At 45.6% G+C, this 25,839-nt stretch overlaps 1 protein-coding gene across 4 annotated transcripts; it reads left to right on the plus strand.

The window, feature by feature from the left end:
* The first annotated feature begins 7,117 nt into the window (after positions 1–7,117).
* sh2d3a (SH2 domain containing 3A) lies at positions 7,118–25,716 on the plus strand. 4 transcript variants are annotated; one of them, XM_066707832.1, is made up of 15 exons: positions 7,118–7,241; positions 8,344–8,571; positions 8,813–8,924; positions 9,071–9,368; positions 16,358–16,397; positions 16,878–17,006; positions 17,846–17,989; positions 19,054–19,352; positions 21,351–21,448; positions 21,672–22,306; positions 22,489–22,604; positions 22,726–22,897; positions 23,787–23,898; positions 24,217–24,402; positions 24,999–25,716. In XM_066707832.1, exons 2-15 carry the CDS (start codon positions 8,482–8,484, stop codon positions 25,169–25,171), a joined length of 2,604 nt encoding a protein of 867 aa, XP_066563929.1. In that variant the 5' UTR covers positions 7,118–7,241; positions 8,344–8,481; the 3' UTR covers positions 25,172–25,716. The 4 variants fall into 4 exon arrangements, with proteins under 4 accessions (XP_066563929.1, XP_066563928.1, XP_066563931.1 ...); XM_066707831.1 differs by having other exon boundaries at positions 8,463–8,571; XM_066707834.1 differs by lacking the exons at positions 7,118–7,241; positions 8,344–8,571; positions 8,813–8,924; positions 9,071–9,368 and adding exons at positions 13,436–13,858; positions 15,418–15,497.
* The last annotated feature ends 123 nt before the right edge of the window (positions 25,717–25,839 follow it).

Below are 25,839 nucleotides of genomic sequence, written 5' to 3' on the forward strand. Positions count from 1 at the left end.
ATAACCACTCGTTACAACCGAGGTATGCAGCAAAGCATTTGTGAAGCCGCAACACGTACAACCTTGAGGCGGATGGGCTACAACAGCAGAAGACCCCACCGGGTACCACTCATCTCCACTACAAATAGGAAAAAGAGGCTACAATTTGCACAAGCTCACCAAAATTGGACAGTTGAAGACTGGAAACATGTTGCCTGGTCTGATGAGTCTTGATTTCTGTTGAGACATTCAGATGGTAGAGTCAGAATTTGGCGTAAACAGAATGAGAACATGGATCCATCATGCCTTGTTACCACTGTGCAGGCTGGTGGTGGTGGTGTAATGGTGTGGGGGATGTTTTCTTGGCACACTTTAGGCCCCTTAGTGCCAATTGGGCATCGTTTAAATGCCACGGCCTACCTGAGCATTGTTTCTGACCATGTCCATCCCTTTATGACCACCATGTACCCATCCTCTGATGGCTACTTCCAGCAGGATAATGCACCATGTCACAGAGGTCGAATCATTTCAAATTGGTTTCTTGAACATGACAATGAGTTCACTGTACTAAACTGGCCCCCACAGTCACCAGATCTCAACCCAATAGAGCATCTTTGGGATGTGGTGGAACGGGAGCTTCGTGCCCTGGATGTGCATCCCACAAATCTCCATCAACTGCAAGATGCTATCCTATCAATATGGGCCAACATTTCTAAAGAATGCTTTCAGCACCTTGTTGAATCAATGCCACGTAGAATTAAGGCAGTTCTGAAGGCGAAAGGGGGTCAAACACAGTATTAGTATGGTGTTCCTAATAATCCTTTAGGTGAGTGTATATTGCCCATCCCTGTTGACAGTGTCAGCGTCAGACATTGTACATGTATGTAACAGTAATATCTACAGGCTGTGTGTCCGGTCTGTATCACGTGACATGTACATGACGGGAAACACTGAATCCTATAGTTTTGATATATCTTCTAATCTTCTGACTTTACAGCTTGTTCGTATAGTTGCAGTGTTAGTGTTGTTGAAATCACAAATATGGTTTACATTCATTCATTCATTACCCTTACTGATTATTTTTAAACTTTCTTTAATATATTTACCAGCTATTACCTACATCAGCATAAAAAGAAACGAAACCCCGCACTTCATGAATGATGACGTCTCCCCGGTGTTATCCATAGCCTACTCAAACCTTGCCTTATATATCAATACTGAATCACCATAAAATGAACTGAAGACTATCAGTAACCTAGCTATAACACGTCACTACGTAGTGGCTCGCTATGAATCTCTTCTTGTGATGTCACCTTCGACGGCTCTCAGTTGTCTCTGCGAGCAGCGAGGCATTATGGGAAATGTTCACCAGAGAAGTCTGTATAGTCTCACCCGCAGACGGCAGTATAGGGGCAGGACTGGGCAGTAAAAGGCCCGGCTGCACGACGGCAGGGAATGGATGATCCGATATGAATCAGTGTAGTCCCGAGGTGTGCAGTCCGCAGCGTACCCTGTGTGCCCTGTGTCTGCTGCGCTGTGCTCTAATGTCCTGCACTGTGATGTGTGTCCATCATCCGGCAGGAGGCCGTGCCGCACCACAGCCACTCAGGAGGGTACGGCCTGTGCAGGAGGGAGCGGCTGAGCTACACGGAGGAGCCAGACCTGAAGGACGACGACTATCTGTGTGAGTGACTCTCTGACAGAGCAGCTGTGTGCTGTGTCTCTCACACAGAGGAGCGGTCGGCCGGCAGGGCCTGTGCCCGTGTCCCCAGCCTGACCCTGCTCTGTCCCTGTGTCTGAGTGCCAGACCCTATTCCTGGACGAGTGCGAGGTCCACGGATTCCCCCTCTTCGTGGCTGACACTCCCGCAGCGCCGGGCTCGGCACATTCTGCCCCCGGGCCTGACCGTGGAGGAGTCCGGCATCCCTGGCACGGGCCTGGGGGTGTTCAATCGGGGCGCCCCCATCCCCAGAGGGGTGCACTACAGACCCTATGAGGGGCAGCTGGCCAGCGAGGAGGAAGCCGTGCTCAGTGCCTACTCTTGGGTGGTGAGTCTCTCCGACATCTGCCCTGCAGCCCAGCCTGGTCTCTATATCCTCGAACCCTGGCTCTCTGTAGCAGCTGAGACAGGGAAGTCAATAAACACACACACAGTTACACACCCTCTATATTCACAGTCTGTCTAGTTAGAGGAGACCCCCATTAAATATGCAGAAGAGGTTTATAATAATAATAAAACCAAACAAAACCAAAGGAACTATACGCTGCACCACTTTGGTCTGTGTTGTGTTTTAGAAAGTTCTAGAAAGCAATACAGATACTATCCATGATTTCAACCTCTGTGTCATATAGCAGCGCTGGTCAATATGCTTCCATGCTTCCACACCAATGTGCAATTCCTGAGACATTTCACTGAGAAGAATCGGCGCACGACTCGCTGTGTCTGTAAACGGAGCTCACTGCGCTGTGACTGGAAGAAGCTGAGAGTTTGGGAAGATTTAAAATTAGACTGGATAGGATCCTTGGATCACTCAGTTATTAATGGACAGCAAATGAGCACGACGGGGCGAATGGCCTCCTCTCGATTGGACACTTTCTTATGTTCTTATGTAGTATTGACCAATGGAAAGGACATTACTATGTACATTTTATCAGCCTAGAAATCTTTACAGACTCTACAAATATCTAGCCAATCCAAAGACCCTCTGAAAGCCCTGGAACTCAGGTGTCAGATTACACGCTGCCCCAGAGCGCACTGGTCAGAACGCAGATGAGAGAATTTTACAGCACATGTGTTGCATGATATGCTATTACTTGGGGGATGCTGTTATGTTACAGTAAGTAATACTTTAATTTCCCTCTCCATGTTTTAAGTTTTATTTTTATACATTTTCCACAGGCTTGAGTGGAGTCCGTCTGGCCCTGCTCATGACCTGTGGGAGAACAGGAGCCCATTCACAGATGACCACGCCCTCATCCAATTCCCTCTCTTTCGCACACTTTCTCTACCTACAGCTGTTCCTCTCACACACTTTAGCACTGTCTCTCTCTCTCTCAATTCCCTTTCTTCTCCTTTCCGTCTCTCCACTCCTCTCCTCACCAACTCCTTTCTCTGACCATCTGCTGCTTGACACAACATTCACAATGTCTTTCACAGCTGTTACTCAATTCGACCCATGTCTCTCTCTCTCTGTCCAACTCCTTCTCTCTGTTTTCAAGGATCTCACAATGTCTGGCAGGTTTCTGCTTTCTCTCTGCCACCTGCACTCTCGCTCTCTCCATCTTTCTCTTGCTCACTGTCTCTCTCAGTGCAGCGTCTGTGCAGCAGTGACCAGTCCGCCAGAGTGTCTGTACTGTATTAAGCCCCCCCACCCTCGCTCTCTCTTCAGGTAGCAGTGTCCTCTCAGTTTCCCTGCAGTCAGTGCTCAGTTTCCTTCACTGACCAGCTCTACCTCCACAAGCACATTAAGAGGTGTCACCAGCAGGAGTCTCTCACCTTCCTCAGGTCAGGCGCAATCAGAGCAGAGAGCCTCCTGCACCAGAGCACACCGCAGCGCCCTGGACCCTCCTGCCCACCCAGTGCCCCCTCACCTGCCCCGCCCCCTACTGTTTTTATTCTACTTAATCTCAAGATATGTGTGCACTGCTGTGTAAATCAATAAAGTTTAAATAGTCTTGTATTCTGTTCTGACTGACGTTGCTGTGAGGAGATATTGACTTGTGTAACAGATGCAATTAGAATTTGCACCGTTTCTTTAATATTTTTGTTTTGTTTATAGTTTGCTTTATGAATCTATAAAGTCATATGTTGCAATTATTCAATGGCGGAACGATGTTGTAATTCTAATTATAATTGCTTTTACGGGCAGTTGATTCCTTGCGGTTCTGGAGAGGTCAAGGGTTGAGGGCTCATCTGCACAGAAGCAAGTCATTCCAGGCCGCTCTGTCCAGGGGAGGCTGCAACTCGGTACGAATAGAGAGGGTTACACTTGCAAAGCAGAGGAAATGATCATCACTCTTTCAGTGTTCATCACATTTTCACCAAGTTTGTCTTATAAGTTGTGGTTAGTACTTTAAGGGGAATATATATATATATATATATATATATATATATATATATATATATATATATATATATTTTTTTTTTTTTAATCATCACTTTAATAATTCAAAATGATGCAATTACTTATCTTGCTGGTCAACAATGCAGAAACTGATTCTGCAGTTTGTATGATTTCATTTATAAAGGAAGGGCCACACTTTTGCACACATTTTGTGGTAACATTTTAAATTATATTCATAATATTATTCTGACATCAATTAATTAAGTGACATCATGTAAAAAAACCTCGAGCAGTTACATAAATCTAATTTTCTGTGGATTATTTTAGTGGTGATTTGTGGAGTTACTCTGGAGGATATGGCAGCGTATAACCATTGGGCGTCAATCCTTCTCCAAGCATTGAGTTCTTGCTTGATGGTTTCAGCTTTGAAATACAGGTCCAACACATGGTGGGTACCAGGCGGGTATTCATACGAGGCTTCAGGGAAGATATGGACTTTGGCATTAAAACTCCCCAAGATTTGGAAGGGCATCAACAAATTCCTTTGCTTACCTTACCTGCAGTCATAGGGCACAGACATGTGAGATCCCAAAAACAATGTAATGCATGCCTGAGTCAATTCAATTTAATATAATTTTAATGGTTCAATCTTAATCAATATTACCATGCATTCAGTGCTGAAATGTTACAAGCCTTTAAACAAAAGTATATTATGTAAGATACTAATATGCAGTTTTCTATAAATTCCTCCTCGCTGTATCTTTTCTCTTGAGAAGTATTTTTGGTAAAAAAAAAAGGGGTTTAAGCTTTTTCTTTTCCAATTCTGTTCGTGATCTTCAACCTACAGGAAATGAGAAATCAGAGTCCAGCATTTGGCGAGAAGTAGGTTGTCCCATTTTAAGTGCTCCATTGTGCCCTGCTGCTGTAAATGGCCATTTACACCACCGTATGCATCTATAACTGCCTTCATGTATGTTGTGATCACTTGATTGACAGCTTTTTTCCATGTTATTAACCTCTCTCACCCCATCACAGCTCTGTGTAATAGTCCCACTTAATTACACTCAAACATAAAAGCAAAAAACTCTCAGGTAAAAAATAAATCATCCTCAAAGAGGGGTGTAGTTTGAAAGAAACCCATCCAGTTACATTCAGGTTTGAGTGTAATATTTAAATGTTGTCATTCCTACATCCTAACCGCTAGATGTCACTCTTGCTCCAGTTTTTGCTGTAATGCTCCACTAATGCACCTAATTATTGAATTATTATTATTATTATTATTATTATTATTATTATTATTATTTCTTGGCAGACGCCCTTATCCAACATAAGTGCAAAAATACAGAGAAGTACAAGGCATAAATCATTACAAATTATCTTACACACCTTCTTCCCCTTCTGCTTCTCTTCCTCCCTGTGTATTTATACCCCTTTGTTACGGTCAGTGCTCGCTAAGTCTTGTTAACTTTAGTTACATTTCTAAGCCTGCTATTCTTGTTTACAGATCCCTGGTATTTTGACCTGTGCTACACCCTTCGTTCTTTGACTTCTGGATTTCCCTTGATAGCCTGTTCGCCTGATCCCCTGACCTACTGACTGTACTTTGACTTTGAGTTTCGCCTTGCCCTTGTTACACCAGTTTGCCAGCCCCAGACCTCCTGGTTGATTCGACCTCCCCCTTTTGTGTTCTGCACCTGGATTCGCCTTCTCTAAATTGTATTTGTACATTTTTATTTGTTCTCCTTCCACAAGTTTCCACCCTCTAACTCAGCGGTTCCCAAACTATTTGGCTGGCTCTGTACATGTGGGTTACAGCTCGCGCCGTTTTGTTGATGTTTCATTTTGGTGTTAATGCGTTTCCAAAATATTGCAGCAGAGATTCCTGGGGAACTTGTTTCCCACGACCTGTTGACATTTTGGAACTGCAAGTTATTTGCATGCATTTATTTTATCGCAATTATCACCTAACTGTGGTGTGTGACTAGCAGATGTGCGCTACAATCCTATATTCTGAATGGCCACTGGATGTGGCACAATCCATTAACTGAGACACAATTTCCACTCTTGTGAGTCGTAACCGTAGTTTTTTTTTTGTGTGCGTCAGTGTGGAAAAAGTCGTTTCATGGAGATAGGTCGATGCAAAAGGAATCAGTTTATCCAATGCGATTTTAGCGAGGGCTGTAGAATGAACAGTTATCGAATGTATCTACATCCACTGTTCTAACTTTTAGAATTTGTGTTACCCAAACAAATGCATTGGGAGCGTTGTGTAGTACAGGATCTGTCAACGCCGTGTCAGCCGCTTCATTAAGCAGGCAGTGAGAGTGAATGTACAGGACATCTACCTCTAGACCACAGAAGAATTAAACGTGCTTGTCTGTCTGGTGATTGCTTTCAGCAGGGCCACGTCTGAACTGCTTTTTTAAGACCTTTTTTCACTCCCATTTCTTGCACTGTTCATCCAATCCAAGCCTTTAGAGGTGGAAGGATGGAAAGATCAAATGTTGATGGCACCCTCCCACCACGGAAGATGTGTCACAGATGTGACGGCAAGGCACAGGGTGCGGACACACAGCCAGACAGCAAGCCAAGGACACCAGAGCGACAGACAGGTCGACATGTGTACAGAGGTTTGTAGGCTTCAGCTAGTGTGTCAACTTGCCCTTCCTATCCAAGATGACGCCTGTATCAGTACGTCACGCATGTCTCTCCCACAAGAGGTGTTATGATGGAGACAACACAGATTCCCCTTTAATTAATCCTGATGCTTCCTTGTGTTTTGCACTTGGCCACACCTTTTTCTTCTGATGCATCTACAATTATTTTGATGTCAAAATCCCCTCCCCTCAGCCCCCCTCCATTCTTTCCCTCTCCCTCTCTCTGCAGGGCATAAATCGAAGGTATGCAAAAAGAAAAAAAAATAGAGACAGATTTGTCCTAACACGCGCCAATCCACGCCCAGTTCCAATCTCACCTGATAGGCTGAACATGCCCTACAGGGCTGACCAACCGCAACCCTGTGGAATTTCTTGCGAATGTGACGACACAGGGGGACCCCTGCAGGCAGGCAGGCGAGGGAGGCGAGGCAGGACACAGCAGTGAGGGGACGAGAGGAGGAGAACACTCTGCGTTGACAGCTTGGCTCCTAAACTCTCAGATCTCCTCTCTCTGCCATTGACGTGTGCGTCGCTGTGCCAGGTAAGAAACATTGTGTCTTTTGATCCCAAACACTCCTGCCAGGGCTGTGAATGGCATGCCTTAATCAGCAATGATAAAGGTGAGTATTTGGGTAGATTGTGCTGCCTGTACATGGTCTGAGCTGGAGACAGTCAACGTGGACAGCGTAGATCAATGATACAGGCCAGAGATAAGGACTGTGATAGTTGATAAGGAGAGGTTTACATAGTCAGTAAATGCATGAGTTTTGTGAAGCGTACAGTGGGTTCACCAGCCATAACCTTTCCTGTTTCTCGATGACGTTCTTCTTTTGAGACGGTTTTCTCAGACAGGAATGCAATCAGTCAGCCTCATGCTTTAACTGTGGACCACTACTAAGATAAGACCCTGAGTTTCTATAATCAATAGTCATGGCACACTACTGCTACAATGTTGATGCAGGAAGGTAACTCGTAGTCGCGGGGAGAGAGACATAGTGAGAGCCTGACATTTGAAATACAGAGCAAGGGAAGGTACATCAGTGTAAAAGGTAGAGGGAAATCATTGCGAGATGAAAAAGTACAGGCTGGTGTGAGAGGGCACTGTGTGCTGCACTGCCCATTTGGATTTACACAGGCTATTTGAAATGTAGAAAAAAGTATTTTATTTCCCCCAGAACTGGCTCTGTAATAGCTTGTGGGAAAAAGTCATAAAACGAATAAATTAGCAAACCATTGGGAACATCTTAAGTGGTTATATAGTGTCAGTAGGTCCTGGTGGACACTAACGAATGTCTTTAGAGTTACAGGTTAACAAACAGTATGCAGATTGTGCATTTAAAGAAGCATAATCCCTTTGTAAAGCTATCTTGACAGCAGATCTGTTTTGCCCTTAGGAATTGCTTGCAGAATGCAAACTAAATGGTTACATTGCATACATTGTAACATTTAATATTTTTTAATGACGTTCTTTTGTGCATGCAATGATCCCTGATCAGTTCATTACGTTCTTTCTGTTTTTGTGCCAATATCTGATGGTCGATCCATCTAAATATGAGCATGGTATGACAATGCACCGATACAGATGGTCCTCGGGGCTGGTGTCTCATTTTGACAGCAGCAGCTCTTACTGTCGTCCCATACAGGGAGAAGAGCATGTTCCTGTTTTCACTGTGCCTGACAGCATCATAACGTGTGTAAAGGACTTTGAGAGAATATCCCCTGAAAAGGTGCTATAAAACCAAATAACCGACTGATCTTACAGCACGAGATCCTCTTGAAGCATGAACAATCGCTCCATCTCCTGGTGGCTTGGTCAGATAGGACTTCCCCAGTACACCAGGACCCTGGAGAGAGAGTATTATGGGTTGGAGGTAAGAGTCATCATCTTGCACTATTTCACACTGCTTGTCAGCTACAGCCTCCACCTGAAGCTGAGGCCACAGCAGTCCCACTATAGGATGGCACTGCCCACCCCATCCTCCATAAACTCTTGGTATTGAAATAATTAAACATTTCATCCACCCCCCCACCACCACAATAACAACCAGAATAAAGGCAGTCATGTAGAAGGCAGACCTAGCCCTGCTCAGCCAAACATTGTTGTTTTCTCAGGGGTTGATGCAAGTGACTGATGGAGACTTGAAGGAGGCCGGGATCCAGAGCCAGGAAGATCGGGCGACCATCCTGTACCACCTGAGGCAGCAGCAGCAGCAGGACGAACCAGGTACAGTCCCTGGTCCAGTGCAGCGTTCAAACCAGATCACATTCAATATTGACTAATGCATCCAAATAGAAGTGGTTCAGTTTCGCATGAGAGATCTGGGGATGAACCAGAGGACTAGAAATAGTTTTTACTGTTTTTTCTTCCAGCAGCCCCAGGAAGCCCTACTGCCCCCCCTCAGGGCAGAGTGACCCGGAAACACTCGCTGGGGTCCTCCATAGACTTGGTGGGGTCGTCCGGCAAACGTCTGTCCAGCCACAGTCTGGGCCTTTTCCGCCAAAGTGTCCTGCCGCGACTCCGCCGGAGAGACAAGGCGGCGTTCTCCTCCTGCTCCCAGCTCAGCACCCTGGAGGAGAGCCTCTCACCTGGCCCAGCCCCCCACCACGGCAAGAAGGACACCCTCCAGCCTGGACAGTCCGCCACGCTGCCTCGCAAAGGAACCCAGAGGTAAGACCCCCCCTTGTCCTCTACTCTCCACACCCCATGTCCTTGAGAGACCACCCCACACCTGATTCTCCACATTTTATAGACTTCTTCAATCACAGGGTTCATCTTGACTTTGGCCATCGCGGGCCAATTAGTGTAACAAATTGCTCCCTGGGACCTGGGCTGGACTCCCATTGGCACAGAAGGCATTCAATCATGCAGACCTCACTAGCCCCGGTTGTGCTCCACACACCTTTAGAAAAGGAAAAATAAGCCATATTCACATGGTCCTCATACCCACAAGAGCGAGCATAATGGGGAGCACACTCCAACACACGGGTCACTGCCAGCTCGGATTGAATGATCTCTCTATGAGAGCGGGTCCCTGAGGAAGACACTCTGCATGACAGGTTTCTGTGATGGTGTCGTGGCTGCATTTCTTTTGCATGCAAATGGATGGTTTCCTATGAGCTGATTTATAAATAATAGGTTTATTTTGGATTATGAATCTGTAACATCACGCCAAACACTCACTTGGACTCTGGCTACATTCCTGCCAATATCAGAAGGGGGCTCTGCTGGGGCTTTAATGTCTGCCGACAGGATTAGATCATAGCTGATGGTCATAGCTAGCATGAACACACTCCGGAGTACCCCAATTATGTCCTTTGAAACCCTCATCATTGCCCCTCTTTGTCCATGTGCTCTCTACCAACACGTTGTGCACAATACTCAGCAGTGACCGCCCCCATCTCTGAACTCATTCAAATTCAAGCGCGGAAATTGGATTATAATAATAATGATCATCTTTCAAATTCTATCTTTCAGTACAGATCATAATTCACAGGTACCGTGAGGTTGTCGGCTCTGAAGAGAAACATCAGAAAGATGATAAGGGGTGCTTTACTTTAGGAAAGCACTAGGTGGCACTATGACAGTGGAAGTTTAGGAGCTGCACAGTTATGCCCGGTAATGAATGCGGCATCAGCAATAAGGGATGATTTATATTACATTCCGCGAATATTTGAGAGGGTTTTTGTTGTTGATGTGCATGCCGGGACAGTACAGGGCAGGACTGAAATAGGAGACAAATGCTGCGACTCAAAAGCAACCAAAACATGGCAGTCTGAAGGAGCCAGGTGTCAGAACTTTTGAAGTTGAGGTTTTCATTATTAAAACCCGTTTTAAACGTGTAGTGGTGCATTCACTCCCAGTTTGTACTTGGATATGACTAGCTGTGGCTTTGGAGAGACTGCTCAGACATGCGGAGGAAGTAAAGGTTACTCAAGTCTCTGAAGTCCACTATTCACGAAGGCCTGTGTTTCGCGGTTAGATGTCCCCCCGCCGACTCAGCAGCACCCCTTTTGACAGAGACGGCTGTATATAAAAATCTATTGTCCTTGGGGACATAATTTACAGCAGAGGTGTCAGACTGCAGTTCTGGGGGGGCGCAGTGTCTGGAAGGTTTCATTCCAGCTCGGGTCTTGGTTTCTTAATTGGTCTAATTAATCAATTAACGATGAATGTAAACCTTCCCTCCAGACTGTGACGAGTTCTGTGGGTTCAGTGTTTAGGAGTCATCACCACATTGGCAGGTATCGGCTCTAAACATCAGATATGACCGTTTTAGATAAGCCTACCTGAGTAAATAATGACATTAAGTAATTGGGATCTCCTGTTGGAACAGGACAGACAAACAGACAGTGCAGCCCCCCAGGACGGGAGTGTGACACCCCTGATTTACAAAAAAAATCGAAAAGGTGAGGAATGACATCACAGGTACATGCTGTCGAAATGCATCATGGCAGTTTTTGAGACAAAGTACAGGAGGCCCACTACTTATTGCAATCCCCATCGGTCATACAACCAGCACTGCACCCAGCGTCTCCTCCTCATCACTCCATCCCCCCCTCTCTCTCTCTCTCTGATCTAACTCTCAAGGTATTGCTTTTAACCACACACCAGGGAAGCTTCCTATGAGAGCAACGCCGTGCAGATGTGTAATTACAAACCTAGAGGAAAAGATTAGACCGCGGGAAAGCAGCTGTATGTCTTGAATGGCGTCTTTCCACATAATGAGGGAGAGAGAGATGAAGAGCTGGGCTGCCTAAATCGTTTACAGAAAACCTAACCTGAAATCGCTTTTGTATATTTGAATGTTGGGTTCACCTCTTTGAAAGCTTGTTATTTTCAAATCGTTTCCAAACACCTGTTGTGTTCAAAGCCGTGGCGGGGAGGTCTTCTGTCTCCGTCTCTTATTTATTTGATTTGTTTTGCTGCACGTCATCTCCATCCGTTATCTATAACCACTTCACCCAGTACAGCACAGCTTCTATTCATGGCATTTAGCGGATGATTTTACGCAGGTGATGCACACAGCCGGTGGTGTGGTGAGCTAGAGTGACAACCTCACACACTTCCAGAGACAAAGCCTTTACCTAAATCACTGCATCTTGTTCTTTATGTAACGTGTAGCCTATAGTGCAACCTCCACATTGTCTGTACATGGTTTCTACAGGTACGATATGCATTTTGCTTTCTTTCGCAATGCATCCTGTTTTCCTTCTCATTAGTTATTTCACACACAACCTACTCATTCTTTTAGAGGCCCAATCTCTTAAGCCCGGGGATGCTCGGTTGTGCGTTGATCTTCAAATACACACGTTTCTTTTCAGCTCAGCGGTAAATGACATCCAAGGGAATCAAATGAGAGCTTGAGATACATCCTGAAGCATCACAAATCAAAGGCCAGTAAATAGACACTTCATTCACGGATGCAATTGTGCCAGTCCTGAACATGTATTTAACAGTCAAGAGAAAATGTAGGAGAATTAAATGATTCACAGTAGTTGCCTTGTACCACCCACTTCAATGACAATAAATACCCACACTAACTGGACAGAGCTCTCAGACAGAGGACGGTATATTTACTTAGCCTATTTATTATTCTTTGTATGATACAAAAAATGTCAATGATGTTATGTATGAATAGTAACAATACTACTAATACATTAATAGTCGTTTTTAGGCAAGTGAGAAATGCTGTAAAGTAAGAATGCTTTCAAAAATAGACAAATATAATCTATTAACATATCAATTAACTAAATGCAAAGAGAGTGAACAGAAGAAAAATCTACATCAAATCCATATTTGGTGTGACCACCCTTTACCTTCAAACAGCAACAGTACTGTATGTATGTGTGTATATTATATATGCATATGCAATAAATATACTGCAATAAATATACTGCAATGTTTTTGCAACTAAGAGTCAGGACTGAAAATAGGCTAATAATAATAATAATAATAATAATAATAATAATAATAATAATAATAATAATAATAGTAAGACTACTGTTGAAATTGGATGTGTCCCACTCAGGTCGTTACATTAATCCACGCACCGGGAGCACCGTGGGTTGCAGCGGGTTGTGTAATGAGGATGAATTGCAGCAGCTCTGTGTGCCTTGAATGTGAGAGCCAGGAAATTGTGTAAGAAATCTTCAGCAAAGAAAGGCTTAGGAACGGCAACACGCCCATGCTCATTCATACGGAGTTAAAAGATGGTTTGACATGAACAGTGTATATTGTAACCATAACTGTGACGTTATAGCGAAATTATTCTAATATCAATAATGATATCAAATAAAGAAACGGATACATAAATAATGGTCTGTGTTAATCAATCTGAGATCCTAAATGGTGATGCAGTTCGCTTTATGGTTATTTTTAGTCCCTTTTCGTGGGATGCTGCATCTCAAAACGCTTGATCGAGTCCAGCTTGAATGTTACAGAGCCGAGATAAAGCCCAAAAAGATTATCAGAAAAGTCTAATGAAGCCGAGAGGAATTAGAGCTGAAAACAACAAGCTAAAGAGCTCATGAAAACATCGTTACAATAAACGGCTACTTAATTGTTACATTTGTATGTTTCCATCGTTCTTGACGCGATACGATTAAACGCAAGTATTGTAGTTTGTACAACCCCCTGTGTTCCCCGATTGCAGTGGTACGGCCCGGAAAAAAGGGTGCAGTATGTTTGCCTTGTGCAATCCCGGAGATAAAATAATGTGCATGTATTGGTCTTTTGCATACGCGGTGTGGGGCAAACCGGCGGGGTGGGAGCAGTAGGTGTTGACATGATTTCAGCCCGGAGAGACAGAGAGACTGGATCTTAACTGGCAGCAGCGCAGTGATTCAAGTGCCAATCACCATGTGTTACTAACTTTTTCATTTTTAACGGTGAAACGTCATATTGTCTGTAGGTTGTGCTGTAAAGGCAGGGGAATTTGAGGAATGCGGTAGATAGCGGTGCCCTGCGAGGGACGGACTGGGGAGGACCTGTGAAGACTCGTCCCGTTTGACTCTCTAAAGGGAGAATCTCGATGTCGTGGTTTTAAAAGCGAACAAACAATCACACACACACACACACACACACACACACACACACAGCATTTCAATGGACGATGCCGAATATCGAGTTTGAAATGAGCTGAAGCAGAAGGTCTCCAGGTAAGTCACCGATTAACGAGTAAAGGTTATTTATCTGTTTTCAGAAATCACTTGTCAGCGTGAGGTCTGTTTCGTGTTTAGAGTGAAAGGCAATACATTATTAAATTGCACTTTAATTGCAACATTGCTTTGTTCGGTAAAGTTTTGAGTGTCATATAGCGCCTTTCACAGAACTGTACAAATATCTGTGCAAAGGTATTTGGATGATAGATGAACACAGACTACCTGGACCTAATCTACATGGCACTTACTTTATTATTATACAGATATTTGAAAAGCCTTTGTAATGCAATGTAATTGTTAATACGGTTGTTTCTGACTCACTGTGGTCCTCAAACTAGTCTTAAAGTGATTAGAAATGTTATGGCAGATATTTGTTTCGAAGACGCATATGTTACATATTGCCTAAGACATGTATTGTAAGCTTTTGGCAATACAGCTATTCTGTTAATTACTGTTAAGTGTCATTCAGTTAAAATGTAAGTTTATCTGGATTGGAAAAAGGAAATCTGGACGCGCACAAAGGGAAGGAAAATGTAATTAAAACAAACAAAAAGTGACAGAAAAGTAGCCTCTCACACTCCTAACTTTACAACTCCCCTGTTTCAGTTTCTGTCCTCGATGCTTTTTTCTTTTGTTTAAACCCCGTTAAAGCAAAAGCTCGACTCAGGAAGGAAGCTATGCTATATAAAACAGCCCAGAGCTGCCAATGTGGCCAGTTAGGGGATGTTTTTGGCACTGGCTTTATCCTGTGCATCTCTCTTGGTTGTGTAGCTGACCTTCATACACTGAGCACCATGTGGACAGATTAAAAAGCCATCAACTGGCCCTGAGCCACAGCTGGGACACAATGACTCCGGTCTGCTCCCGGTTGTTGATCTTGCCATTAGAAAATATTTCCATGTGCACCAAACTTAATTTCAACTTGAATCCTGTTTACAGTACCAGCTGGATGCTTGAGTTCTGATTACAAAAAAGTAGAAGAGAAAGAAAACCTTTCAATAGGAGGGATACAACACACAGCCTTTGAATTGGACTGAAGTAAAGAGAATAATATGCCAGTGAAGAGACTTCAGGGGGAAACGACAGACAAGGAGACTGCAGTTGTTCTTGTGACATACCTTGAAGATTTTCCTTCCCTATCTGCTGCCCAACAAAGTGGACATCAGTGTCAAATGACAACCCTGCCTAATTGCTTGGGGCAACATGTCACTTTGGTCTCCATGTTAATTAACCACAGCTCACTTAACGTGTACAAATTTAGTGTTTGGAGATGCTCCTGTGATTCTGGTTGTTTCAAAGAGAAGCAGAACTCTTCTGGGTGTCCCTAATGAAATGTATGGAATCAACCTGTCAGTTTTAACCTATTTTTTTGCTGTTAGAAGCAGCTTTCTAGCCTCTCCAAAGGAAGGCTTTAAAAGCAACCCCAGTGCTGTAGTTTATTAATGCTCACACCCCTGTATTGCAATGTTATCTTGCAAGATCTATGATGTCACCGGCAACAGAAGAGCCAACAGCACTGGCTGTACAGCAGGGTGTTATTAATCATTCTCTCACAGGGGTGAAAGGTCACCTATGGGGAGGAAGTCACACCCACCCCCATAAACAACATGACCTGAAATCCGATCAACGGAGCCAGGTGAACTTCAACCTCTTACTGTACAGAATATTAAAACAAAGTGAGGATATATACAGAAAATAGAAATGATGTTACTGCAAAGAGTGGCAGACACAGAGGGAAATGCGTGTTTTAAAGCCTGCGCTCAAAAAGGGTGATTTTCAAAACCGTTTCTTAGTATGTCATAAGAGCTGTGGAGAACTATTGTTAATTGTTGTTTAAATGTATCATATTATATAAAGTGTTGACTTGTCTGGGAAAGGTGGTACACTGGATCTACTGTGTGAGCAAACAGATCTACGCTAGGGTTGCAGTGTGCCTGACAATGTATGTCCTGGTGTGACATTTGTACAGCACATGAAAGCAGGCGATTAGGAGCATTTATGACATTTTACGAAGTGGGGGATTGTAAAAAACACTCCCGCACAGCTGGAGACCGCAGCAAAGGGCTCAACTCACGCCGGCCTCACTTCCCACAACTTGACTTCAGAGTGCGCAGCAAAGCGAGTTTGTGTTTAACTCACACACACAAATGGTACGTCAAGAAGCAAAAGAAAAGCAAGGCTGAGTTAGGGCTGTCCAACTCCTAGAGGAGTGACATTGCTTCATACCACCTGAGCTTTTACCCACTTACTCAAACTCACTGTTGTTCGAAGCGCTAAAAACTTTCCCGACTATAGTTATGGCTGGTATGTGTTATAGTATTGAGGACCACCAGTGCACACAGAAACTGGTTTAGATCTTTTTCATTTAACAAACAAAAAATGAAACAAAAAAACTACTTGAATTACTACCACAGCTTTCAAGTGACTGCTCTGCATTTCCATTGTTTTTATTTTTAGCACCCTCTCCTGATTATAAATATTTTGCTTTGTTTTCAGTAAACGGAAGAGTGTGGGCGTGTATTTAAGCAACTTGAAGGTAAGGAAGGGGCTCTTATTGCTATTATTATTATTATTATCTTGTTGCCAGTGCAACCAGCATGTTAGCACAAGTATGTAGAAAGTTGCGAGACTCAGGAATTGTGATGTCAGCGAAATGGCCACATGTCGAGAGAACTCACCGGCACAACTTTGCCCTTTGCGCAAATTGAACACCACAGTGAACTAAATGAATCCCACAATTATTGATCTGTTTACTGATCTCTGACATCATGGGTTCTTGTAGCATCCAAAAGCAAAACCTACTTCAGATAACAGGAGGTGGTGCACATATTGGAATAGCACTAGACAAGCAAGCACCCATGGACTCCTCTTGGGGTGGTCAGCAAGTCTATGACATGATCCATGACTCTGTCTCTGTCTCTGTCTCTGTCTCTGTCTCTGTCTCTGTCTCTGTCTCTGTCTCTGTCTCTCTCTCTCGATGCCTGTTTGTCTGTCTGCGTGTGTTGGCTCAAAACAGCTGTTTGGGGGCAAGGGAGGGATGGACACGGGCAAAGACACCCTGAAGAAGGAGCTGGAGGAGGAGCTGAAGCTGAGCACGGATGACCTGCGGAGTCACGCCTGGTACCATGGGCAGATCCGGAGAGAGGTACAGTACCGCCGCGCCCCCTGGAGTGAGAACATCCACCGACACTGTGGAGAGCAGGGCGAGACAGCCGGGGCATCTCTGTGTCCTTGAAGGATTTAGATCTGACCAGTGCTTAGCCGACTCCTCCTGGATTATTATCCAACTCTGTGGCTGAAGTTCAGGTGTATAATCCAGACTTGCAATGCATTGGAATGGGAGTGCCAGCATTGCCCAGTGTGGCAAACTGCAAATCTGCACTGCCAGTCTGTTGAATAAGACGACAGTCGGTTGGGTTTCATAGGTTGACTGTTGCATCATGGTAACTTAGGGCAGTGGCTCCCAACCCCGGTCCTGGAGGACCCACTACCCTTCTGGTTTTTGTTCCAACTGAGCTCTCAATTACTAAACTGAATTCTTAATTGAACTAATATTTTCCTAAATCAGAGCCTTTTAATTATTTTAAACAGTAGGGGTTTTAAGTTAAGTACAGAAGTGTATACATAACTTATTAAAGAACCAACTATTTTAATACACAATTTAAAAAGTCAAATCTAAGCACATTGTTACTTCAATTAAGATTCAATTAAGTAATTGAGAGCTCAGTTGGAACAAAAAACAGCAGGGTAGGGCGTCCTCTGGGACCAGGGCTGGGAACCGCTGACTTAGGGAAACCAAATGGTAGAGAAGGGAAGAGAAAACTGCCTAATGAAGTTCTAATTCCTCCTGCTGTGGGAAAAAGGTTTGAAACCTTCTTTCATGATTTTACAAAACAATCTGGTTTCTTCTTTGTCTACTTGAGTGCTACTGTGCAGGGACCCATCATGCCACTCTCTATCCACCCCAATTACGCTCTCTCTCAGGCCGCGGAAAGCTTGGTGGAGAAAGACGGTGATTTCTTGATCCGTGACTCCCAGTCCAGCACAGGGGACTATGTGCTGACCTGCCGGTGGAAGGAGCAGCCCATTCACTTCAAGATCATCCGGGTGGTGTTGAGGCCCAAGAAGGTAAAGGAGATGAAATGCAACTCAGCACAACATAGATCAATACAGTACAGCCCAGCACAGCCCAATACAATAAAGCACAGCTTACTACCACACAGACTAAATAAAAAATCTAGGTGATCCAGATCCCAAATTATGGAAGCCACTTTCCACTTCTTAATAGTATAGTTGCAATTGTGTTTGGGCTAGCATTTCCAAAACTGGGAGACAATTCCAGGCCCAGGTTTTTTGAGTTTAAAATGTATAAACCCAGGGTCCCCAGGCTTGATGACAAATGATTTTATAGGCATATGAATAGGAAAAATAATCAATATGGAAACAATAAGTAAAAAAACCCCACTAATCTCACACTCCCTTTTCCGATGGCGCTTCACTCTCTCTCTTCTCTCTCTCAAATGCGATTATACAAGGCTTTCAGCGCAGCGTGCGCACCATGACACCTTGCAGACGCACACCTGTCACACACTGTTGCACACACAAAACATATTAGTTGACTGAACAACAAGGTAATACTAAATAAGTAAAATAATTAACGCCTTTTTTGTGTCTATTTTATGTGGAGCTGAAATTAAACACAAACTCAGTTCTACTGCATTATTATTTTTATTATTTATTGATTCACATAGTTATTATGTGTTGATCATTTGTATAAACTGGAGTGACCTTGTGGAGCCCCCAGCTGTTTGCAATACCTTGTTTGCATACTTTTGTATTTGGCTGATTGGCTGTGTACTTCTTTTAGGAAGTAGAACCAAACCGAGTGCTCAGTTATATTGTAGGTTTTGCTGACAGGGTACTGAATGAAAATTCCCGCATAAATCTTCAAATACATGAACGTATACAAGAGTTCGCTGTTGCGTTGTGCACGCACGTATGACTTTTTTTTTTTTTCCCCCCAAACCCAGGTTTTATACCTATGCCAAACCCGGGCTTGAGAAATCGTTCAGGTTGCCCAGGTTTTCGCTGCCCTGGGTCCCCGGGCTGGAAACACAAATCTGGGCCCTAGTGTGCATCATAGAGTGAGGCTGACGGGCGTGTTTCTGTTGTGTCTATTGTGTGTTGTGCAGGGCTATTCACGCGTGCTGTTCCAGTTTGAGCAGGACCAGTTCGACAATGTGCCTGCTCTGGTCCGCTTCCAAGTGGGCAGTCGCAAGGCCATTTCCGATGCCTCGGGTGCCATCATCAGCCGCCCTGTCAACCGCACCCTGCCGCTGCGCCTCACTGGTGGGCAGCAGGACCACAGCGCCCCACAGAGGGCCAGCACGGACCAGCTCTCTGCCTGGGCAACCCTGCCCAGCAGCACAAAGAGACTCAGCCTGAACACCAACCCGGCCGAGATGGCCCTCAGCAACGGCAACCTTCTCAGGTGAACCTGTGATCTGTTTTTTTTCTTTTATCAATAATACGTTTATCTGACGAATGCTGTACTTCAGACACAGACGTGTGCAAGATCTGTCATGCTTCACAGCCTGCGATGTTTCCAAACGGACACAGCTCGGGCCGGGCGAGTGACTCGCTCTGACACTCAAGGACCCGTGTTGGAAGAATAAACCCAGCCTAACATTAGTACCTGCTGGCACATTTCTTTTGGTAATTTTGGTAAAATGCCTCGACCAAGGGTACTTGTCTGGGACTTTAACTCCTGACCCTTCTATTATAAATGCAGAGCCCTAACGCCATCCTGTTAATCGGCAGTAGAAGAATACATTATAGCTTATTAATGTCTAATACTTTGGGAAGGTTTTGGTGGGCCCTGTGCTCTCTTGACCAGGGGTGTCTGCTGGTTTTTGTTTCAACAGGAGCTCCTAATTACTTAATTAATTTAATCAATTACTCAGGTAGGTTCGTCTAAAACTGTCATTTTAGGTTTATAGCCTGAAAATTTGTTTGACTCAAAACATTGAACCCACTGAACATGTCAGAGTCTGGAGAGACGGGTTCAATGAATCTAGTTAATTATTTAATTAGACCAATTAGACCAACAAGAGCTGGGCTGGAACAAAACCCAGCAGACAGTGTGCCCCCCAGGACTGGAGTCTGACAGCCCAGCTCTAGACCATGTTAGTTGTAATCTGAGCTAGTCGACTGCATCGGCCAGGGGATGGTCCATTATTGGCCAACTGTCACATGTAATTGGCCACACGTACACTTCAAAGGGTGGGTGTGTTTGTGTGTTTGTCGTCTTTGTTCTGGTACAGAAAATAAAAGAATGATAATACATGGTAGAGCATAGGGATAATTGCTAAATGAAATTCAAAACCATGTAAATCTCAGTTCAGCCTCAGAATGGGGAGGGTTTAGGCACCTGAACATGAACTACCTTCCACCAGCTGAAACCATCATCACGGTCTGCTCTCAGCCAAACCCATTAGCACTTTCTGGTAGGGGGGGGGCGGCTGTGCTCTGGGAGCTGGAGCCCTCGGGGTGACGGATGGAGAGAGTTGTGCCGCAGACTCGGCCTGCCACGGCTTGCCTTTGTTTTTCTGATCGGGAACTGCAGCACCTCTGTTCCCAGAGGAAAGTGCGTTTCCCACACTGCGAGGGTTGAATCATGCAGGACTCTCACTCACACACACACACACACACACACACACACACACACACGCACTACTGCTGCATGATTCAATCGTCGCACACACACTCTCTCTCTCACTCAGATACACACACACATCTACAGTATTTCGGATGGGAGTCATTTCCTCTTCCCCTGAGATCTTTCTTTTGAATTTGTGCTGTGAAACAACCAGGGATACTAAACACATACACAGATCCAGCACAATTAGAAAGCTTTGTCTCCATTTTCTTACTATATCTTTAGAAGTTTACTATCCTCTGCATTTCATTTTTGAAAACATAACTTATTCATTTCATTCTGCTGTTCGTAATAAATGCATTGTGACTGATTGTACCGCCACCTTATGGGGAGCTAAGGGATTGCAGCCACAGGACATCAGCACAGACTGTGTCAACACTTGGGAACGAATTAGTGTCTTCCTCCTTGACGTTCCATTACTTGACCGAGAGCCTAGGAGACATCAGAAGCTAAAGTGAAATCAGATTTAATAGCGGAGAAACTAGCAAACAGAGGTTGTGCCAAAAAAGATAAATGTTACAAAAATTATAGCTACAACAGCAATTTAATGCAGTCTAAGCATCCAAATAATCCAAATAAATGTTGTAAGTCGCCCTGGATAAGGGCGTCTGCCAAGAAATAAAAAAAAATAATAATAAATAATAATCCCCCGCAGTATGGATTGTATACACTGGATATTCTGAGGGGAATGAACCCACAGGGTTGCTCTTATAGGCCGCGCCGAGTCCCGAGACCCACAGTGTGCTATAATAACGCCTGTCTGTGCATCAGGAACAAGGACAAGAGTGGCAGCCACCCGGCCAGCCTGGAGAACCTGGGCCGGAGACCCTCGATGCAGAGCTCGCAGTCCGACAGCAACCTGCGCACAGGTACGGACCCACAGCGGAGTGGCTGACTTTCTCTCTCTCTCATCCTTTATTCAGAGAACACAGTGCATTAGTGGGAACTTCCACCTTTCTGATCTCCTCCCTCAATCTGCATTTTCCCTTCCATCAGTTTTCCAGCCTGACCTCCTCCTCCACACAAAAGCAAAAGCACAAATCTGCATCTCTAGCTTCTAATTCCTTCTCATCTCCTCTCTCTCTCTCTCAGGCGTTCCCCAGTTGTCCCAGAGCAACGGCACAGACTGCAGCCCCCCCGTCTCACCCGTATTTCGCACCGGCAGCGAGCCCCTGCTGAGCCCCGCCAATGGGCACAACGCCACCCTGCAGCCGGGAGCGGGCCCCAATCTACGGGGTTCAGATGGGCAGCTACACTCCCGGGCGCCCCCGAAGCCCCTGCGCGTCTCGACCATCTTCCCAATCCCTCCGGCCAGCTGGACCCCAGACGACGACCCCTACGGCGAGTACGGGGAGCTGGTCCCCAGGGCGCCCATCCTGTCCCGGGGCCACGTGGACAGACTGAGGGCGGAGGAGAAGTGGCAGAGCCGGGCGCGGATAACGGAGACCAGCTTCGGGTTCCTGGACTCCGGGCTTTCCGTGGTGTTCCCGGGGGGAGGGGGGGACGTGATCGCGGAGGAGGACGACGGCCCACCTGACGGGGAGCCCCACTTCGTCCGGCCCCAGGTCGAGACCAGGTCGTGTTTCCGCCTCAACCTCTTTCAGTCGCTCCTGCTGCCAGACAACAACAGGCCGCTGGAGCCCGGTGTGCTCAAGGCACTAAAGGAGCTCTTCACCCAGAACGACCCCAAGACCACGGCGCTGCACCTGCTGCACGCTGATTGCCAGGTAGTCTGATAATAAATAATAATAATAATATACAATTGTTAACCAAATCGTTCTTGGTATCTGCGGTACACAAATGCTATATAAAGGCACCGTCAAGTTTTCTTGAGTCCTCTGTTGTGGAACATTTAGTACATGACCTCTGACCCCTGGTCGATCCGTAACTCACTCACTCTGCTGGACAGGTGGCGCGCATTACCGCCGTGACGGAGGAGCAGCAGAGGCTCATGGGAGTGAGCTCGGGGCTGGAGCTGATCACGCTGCCACACGGGCAGCAGCTGAGGAAGGACCTGCTTGAGAGGTGTAGTACAGCACCCGAAACTATGGGTCTGCTTTCAAAGGGGGTTGGGGTCCATGCATTAATTAGATGGGCCCGTTTGCCGGGACGTACAAAGCCTGTGTTCAGTAACTCTCTCCCCCAGGCACCACCTGATCGCACTGGGCATCGCCATCGACATCCTGGGCTGCACAGGCACGGTGGGCCAGCGGGCCGGGGTGCTGCACAAGGTGATCCAGCTGGCGAATGAGCTGAGGCAGACGGCCGGCGATCTGTTCGCGTTCTCCGCTGTCATGAAGGCCCTGGAGCTGCCCCAGGTACGATGCGGGGCCTCTGGGGTTCAGGGCTTTTCCACATCACGTGCATCAGTGCAACACAAATCAGTTTAATGCTATAGAGGGGGAAAGGGGTACAGGTAGGCGAAAGCAACAACGCTGTTCTAGAATTGGGGTTTCTTTAAGAGTCAGAGATTCTCCGTTTGGGTTTTATTCTGTTACGAAACCAAACAAAATGAAATTCTCAATTTTCTTCTCAAATGTGTGCAATCGTGTATCTCTGTCCACACGATGCTGGCGGGTAGATCAGTGGAACTATCACCATCACAACACCTTTTCTTAAAAGATATACAGATATAGATATATGGAACACGCACTGCCCAGCCAAAATCCACACTTCCTCACCAAGTCAAAGGCACGTCTGAGCCGGTCAAACGGTGTGGATGAAGACTAATGCAGTCACGCTTCTGATGCCCCCAGGGACAGGAGTTTACCTGAAAACACCCTGCTGGATATATGTGGGGGAGTGGTCTCCGCACCGACTTGTTGAAACTGCTTCCTCTTCACAGCCTGTCGCCACTCGACTGCAGGAAAAAAGAAAAAAGATGATCCCGTTGCTCAAACAAAACTCGGGGCTAAGAACTCCCATCCCGGTCCTGCTAAGATCTTAGTAACCCAAGCAAAGGAAAGATAAGATGACAGACACTGTAGGTTTGCAGATAATCAAGCCAAAGCTCCCTTTGCACAAGACTTGGAAAGGGGCTGGACAGTGTGCAGACCCAGATACGAACAGTGTCCGATGAGAGCCTGAAATCTTTACAACGGGTGCACATGTCCATGTCCGTAGACCTAGTAAGTTAACGCGGCTTAAAAGTGCCGTGTGGGTGAGTTTACTAGTTGCCTTGCTTACCTGTGCCTTTGTGTCGGACAGGTGCACCGGCTGGAGATGACCTGGCGGGCTTTGAGGAGGAACCACACAGAGAGCGCCATCGACTTTGAGAAGAAACTCAAGCCCTTCATGAAAGCGCTCAACGAGGGCAAAGGTCAGGGGTCATGGGGGACTCGCAACAAGGTTCAGTCATGCCTTTATGGCACCCTACACTAAAACTGGCAGGCTCTCACCCCCAAGCTAGAAAACCTATATTTTGTCCAGAGTTTCAAAGCAGGACAGATCGCTTTGCTGTTTGTTAGTCTGTTTCACCAAAATCATCAGAGAATGGCAAAGCTAGAGGGGAGCTAGTTTACACAAACATGGTTGATACATTTGGGATTTAAAAACCTGAAACAGACTATTCTTCCATTACAGTGATAGACTTCCAAGAGGGTAATCTGACATTGTCTCGTCTTTCCCCGGGCTCTAGCCGAGACACCTCTGACCAGCATAGCGCTGCCACACATCCTGCCCCTGCTGAAAGTGATGGAGGGGCTGGACCTGGGCGAGCACACGGAACAGGGCTGTGAACTGCTGCTGTGCACCCTGGGGGCGGCCCGCACCATCTGCCTCAACACCAGCCAGTACCAGGCCCGGGCCCAGACGCTGCTCTCAGGTCAGACACTCTCGCTAGGTCACCAGTCAACCAGGGCTGACCATGAACGTGGGAGTCTGTAAACCCAGTCCTCCACACTCCGGCTGCTTCCCTCCTTCCCCCTTGTGGTGGTAAAACTGAAACGCAAGGAGTTTTATTTTAAATACAATCGCATCCTCTTTACTGAAATGGGTTCATGGATGCAAGACGTGCTAGATGTTAGGGTGTAATCTACAAGAACAAGAAGGGGAATGTTTTGTCCACATGAAGTTATAAAGGTTTATCCTGAGGCTAGAAGGTTGCAGGTTAAATAAACTCTACGGAGAGCAGACAATACTTAACACAGCTTGCCTACAAGAATGTTGCACTGCAATGCAACCTTCGTGTGACAGATGGCGTGTGTTTTTTGTAGGTGTGTATCTGCAGCACCCTCTACTGAGGAGTGTCACTTACAGAACAGTTACAAGGCAACAGATCGTAAATATTTTATTTCACTGTAAACCCGGTGTATTAAAAGGATCTTCAGTACCGTATCGTCCCCGTGTGTGAATGATAGATGTCATCGTTTCAGCCAGGCCCCACGGGACCCCCACTTCACTCTCTCTTGTCCATCGCAGGCTGGGAGCCGATCCCCGAGCTGCTGGAGGCCTTCCGCACCGAGTTCGCGCTTCGCCTCTTCTGGGGACAGAAGGGTGCAGAGGTGGCGCAGAAGGAGCGCTACGAGAAGTTCGACCGGATCCTCGATGTGCTGTCGAACAAACTGGAGCCGGCGGAGGCCCTCGCATCCTGAACTTTGACCTCGGGTGAATAGAATAGACACGCGCTGGCACTTGTGCACATCAGGACCCGGTGGGATTTACTCAGCCACGGGAAGCCGATATTCTTTGACAGAGCCACAGGAGTGCCAAGGGCACTACGGAGACGGCCAATCGCTGCCTCTGTTAACAAACTGAACTCTCGCTCAAAGAACCCTTGTGCTTCCAAATTCCCTGAACTCTGACCTCTTGCCTGGAGAGTACAGAATACACTGGTCAAATGTATATAGCATCTTAGGACACCTTGAATGGGCTTTACACTGAGCTGTGGCAAATGCTTACAGAACTACGTACAGATTTGTTACTGCCATACCTATTTTACATAGCTTTTCAATTCTCTGTGAATTTATCTGGGTTACTGTAGCTCTGTCTGGCCAATGCATTTAATCTTTATTTTAAATTATATTAAGTTGACCGTATTCCACCAAAACAAGTTTCCAAAAACTTGTTTCTATTCTGTAAATGTATTTATGAATGTATATATGTTTTTTATATATATTAAGCTGAGACTGGAATTAGATTTGTGATGGGATATTTTATACTTTTATATAAAGTCCTCTCCTTGTTTTGCTTAGCTTTTTTTTCAATGAGAAATAAAAACCTTTTTCCTACAAAGTAATATTTGGGCCTTTTCAGGTTTTTA

This window comes from Amia ocellicauda, chromosome 7, assembly GCF_036373705.1.
Source record: "Amia ocellicauda isolate fAmiCal2 chromosome 7, fAmiCal2.hap1, whole genome shotgun sequence".
NCBI lineage: Eukaryota > Metazoa > Chordata > Actinopteri > Amiiformes > Amiidae > Amia > Amia ocellicauda.

Coding starts and splice junctions, on each gene's coding strand:
- sh2d3a (XM_066707832.1), top strand. CDS start 8,482: ATGAACAATCGCTCCATCTCCTGGTGGCTTGGTCAGATAGGACTTCCC. Junction 21,449..21,671: donor CGACAGCAACCTGCGCACAG/GTACGGACCCAC, acceptor TCTCTCTCTCAG/GCGTTCCCCAGTTGTCCCAG. Junction 22,307..22,488: donor TGCTGCACGCTGATTGCCAG/GTAGTCTGATAA, acceptor TCTGCTGGACAG/GTGGCGCGCATTACCGCCGT.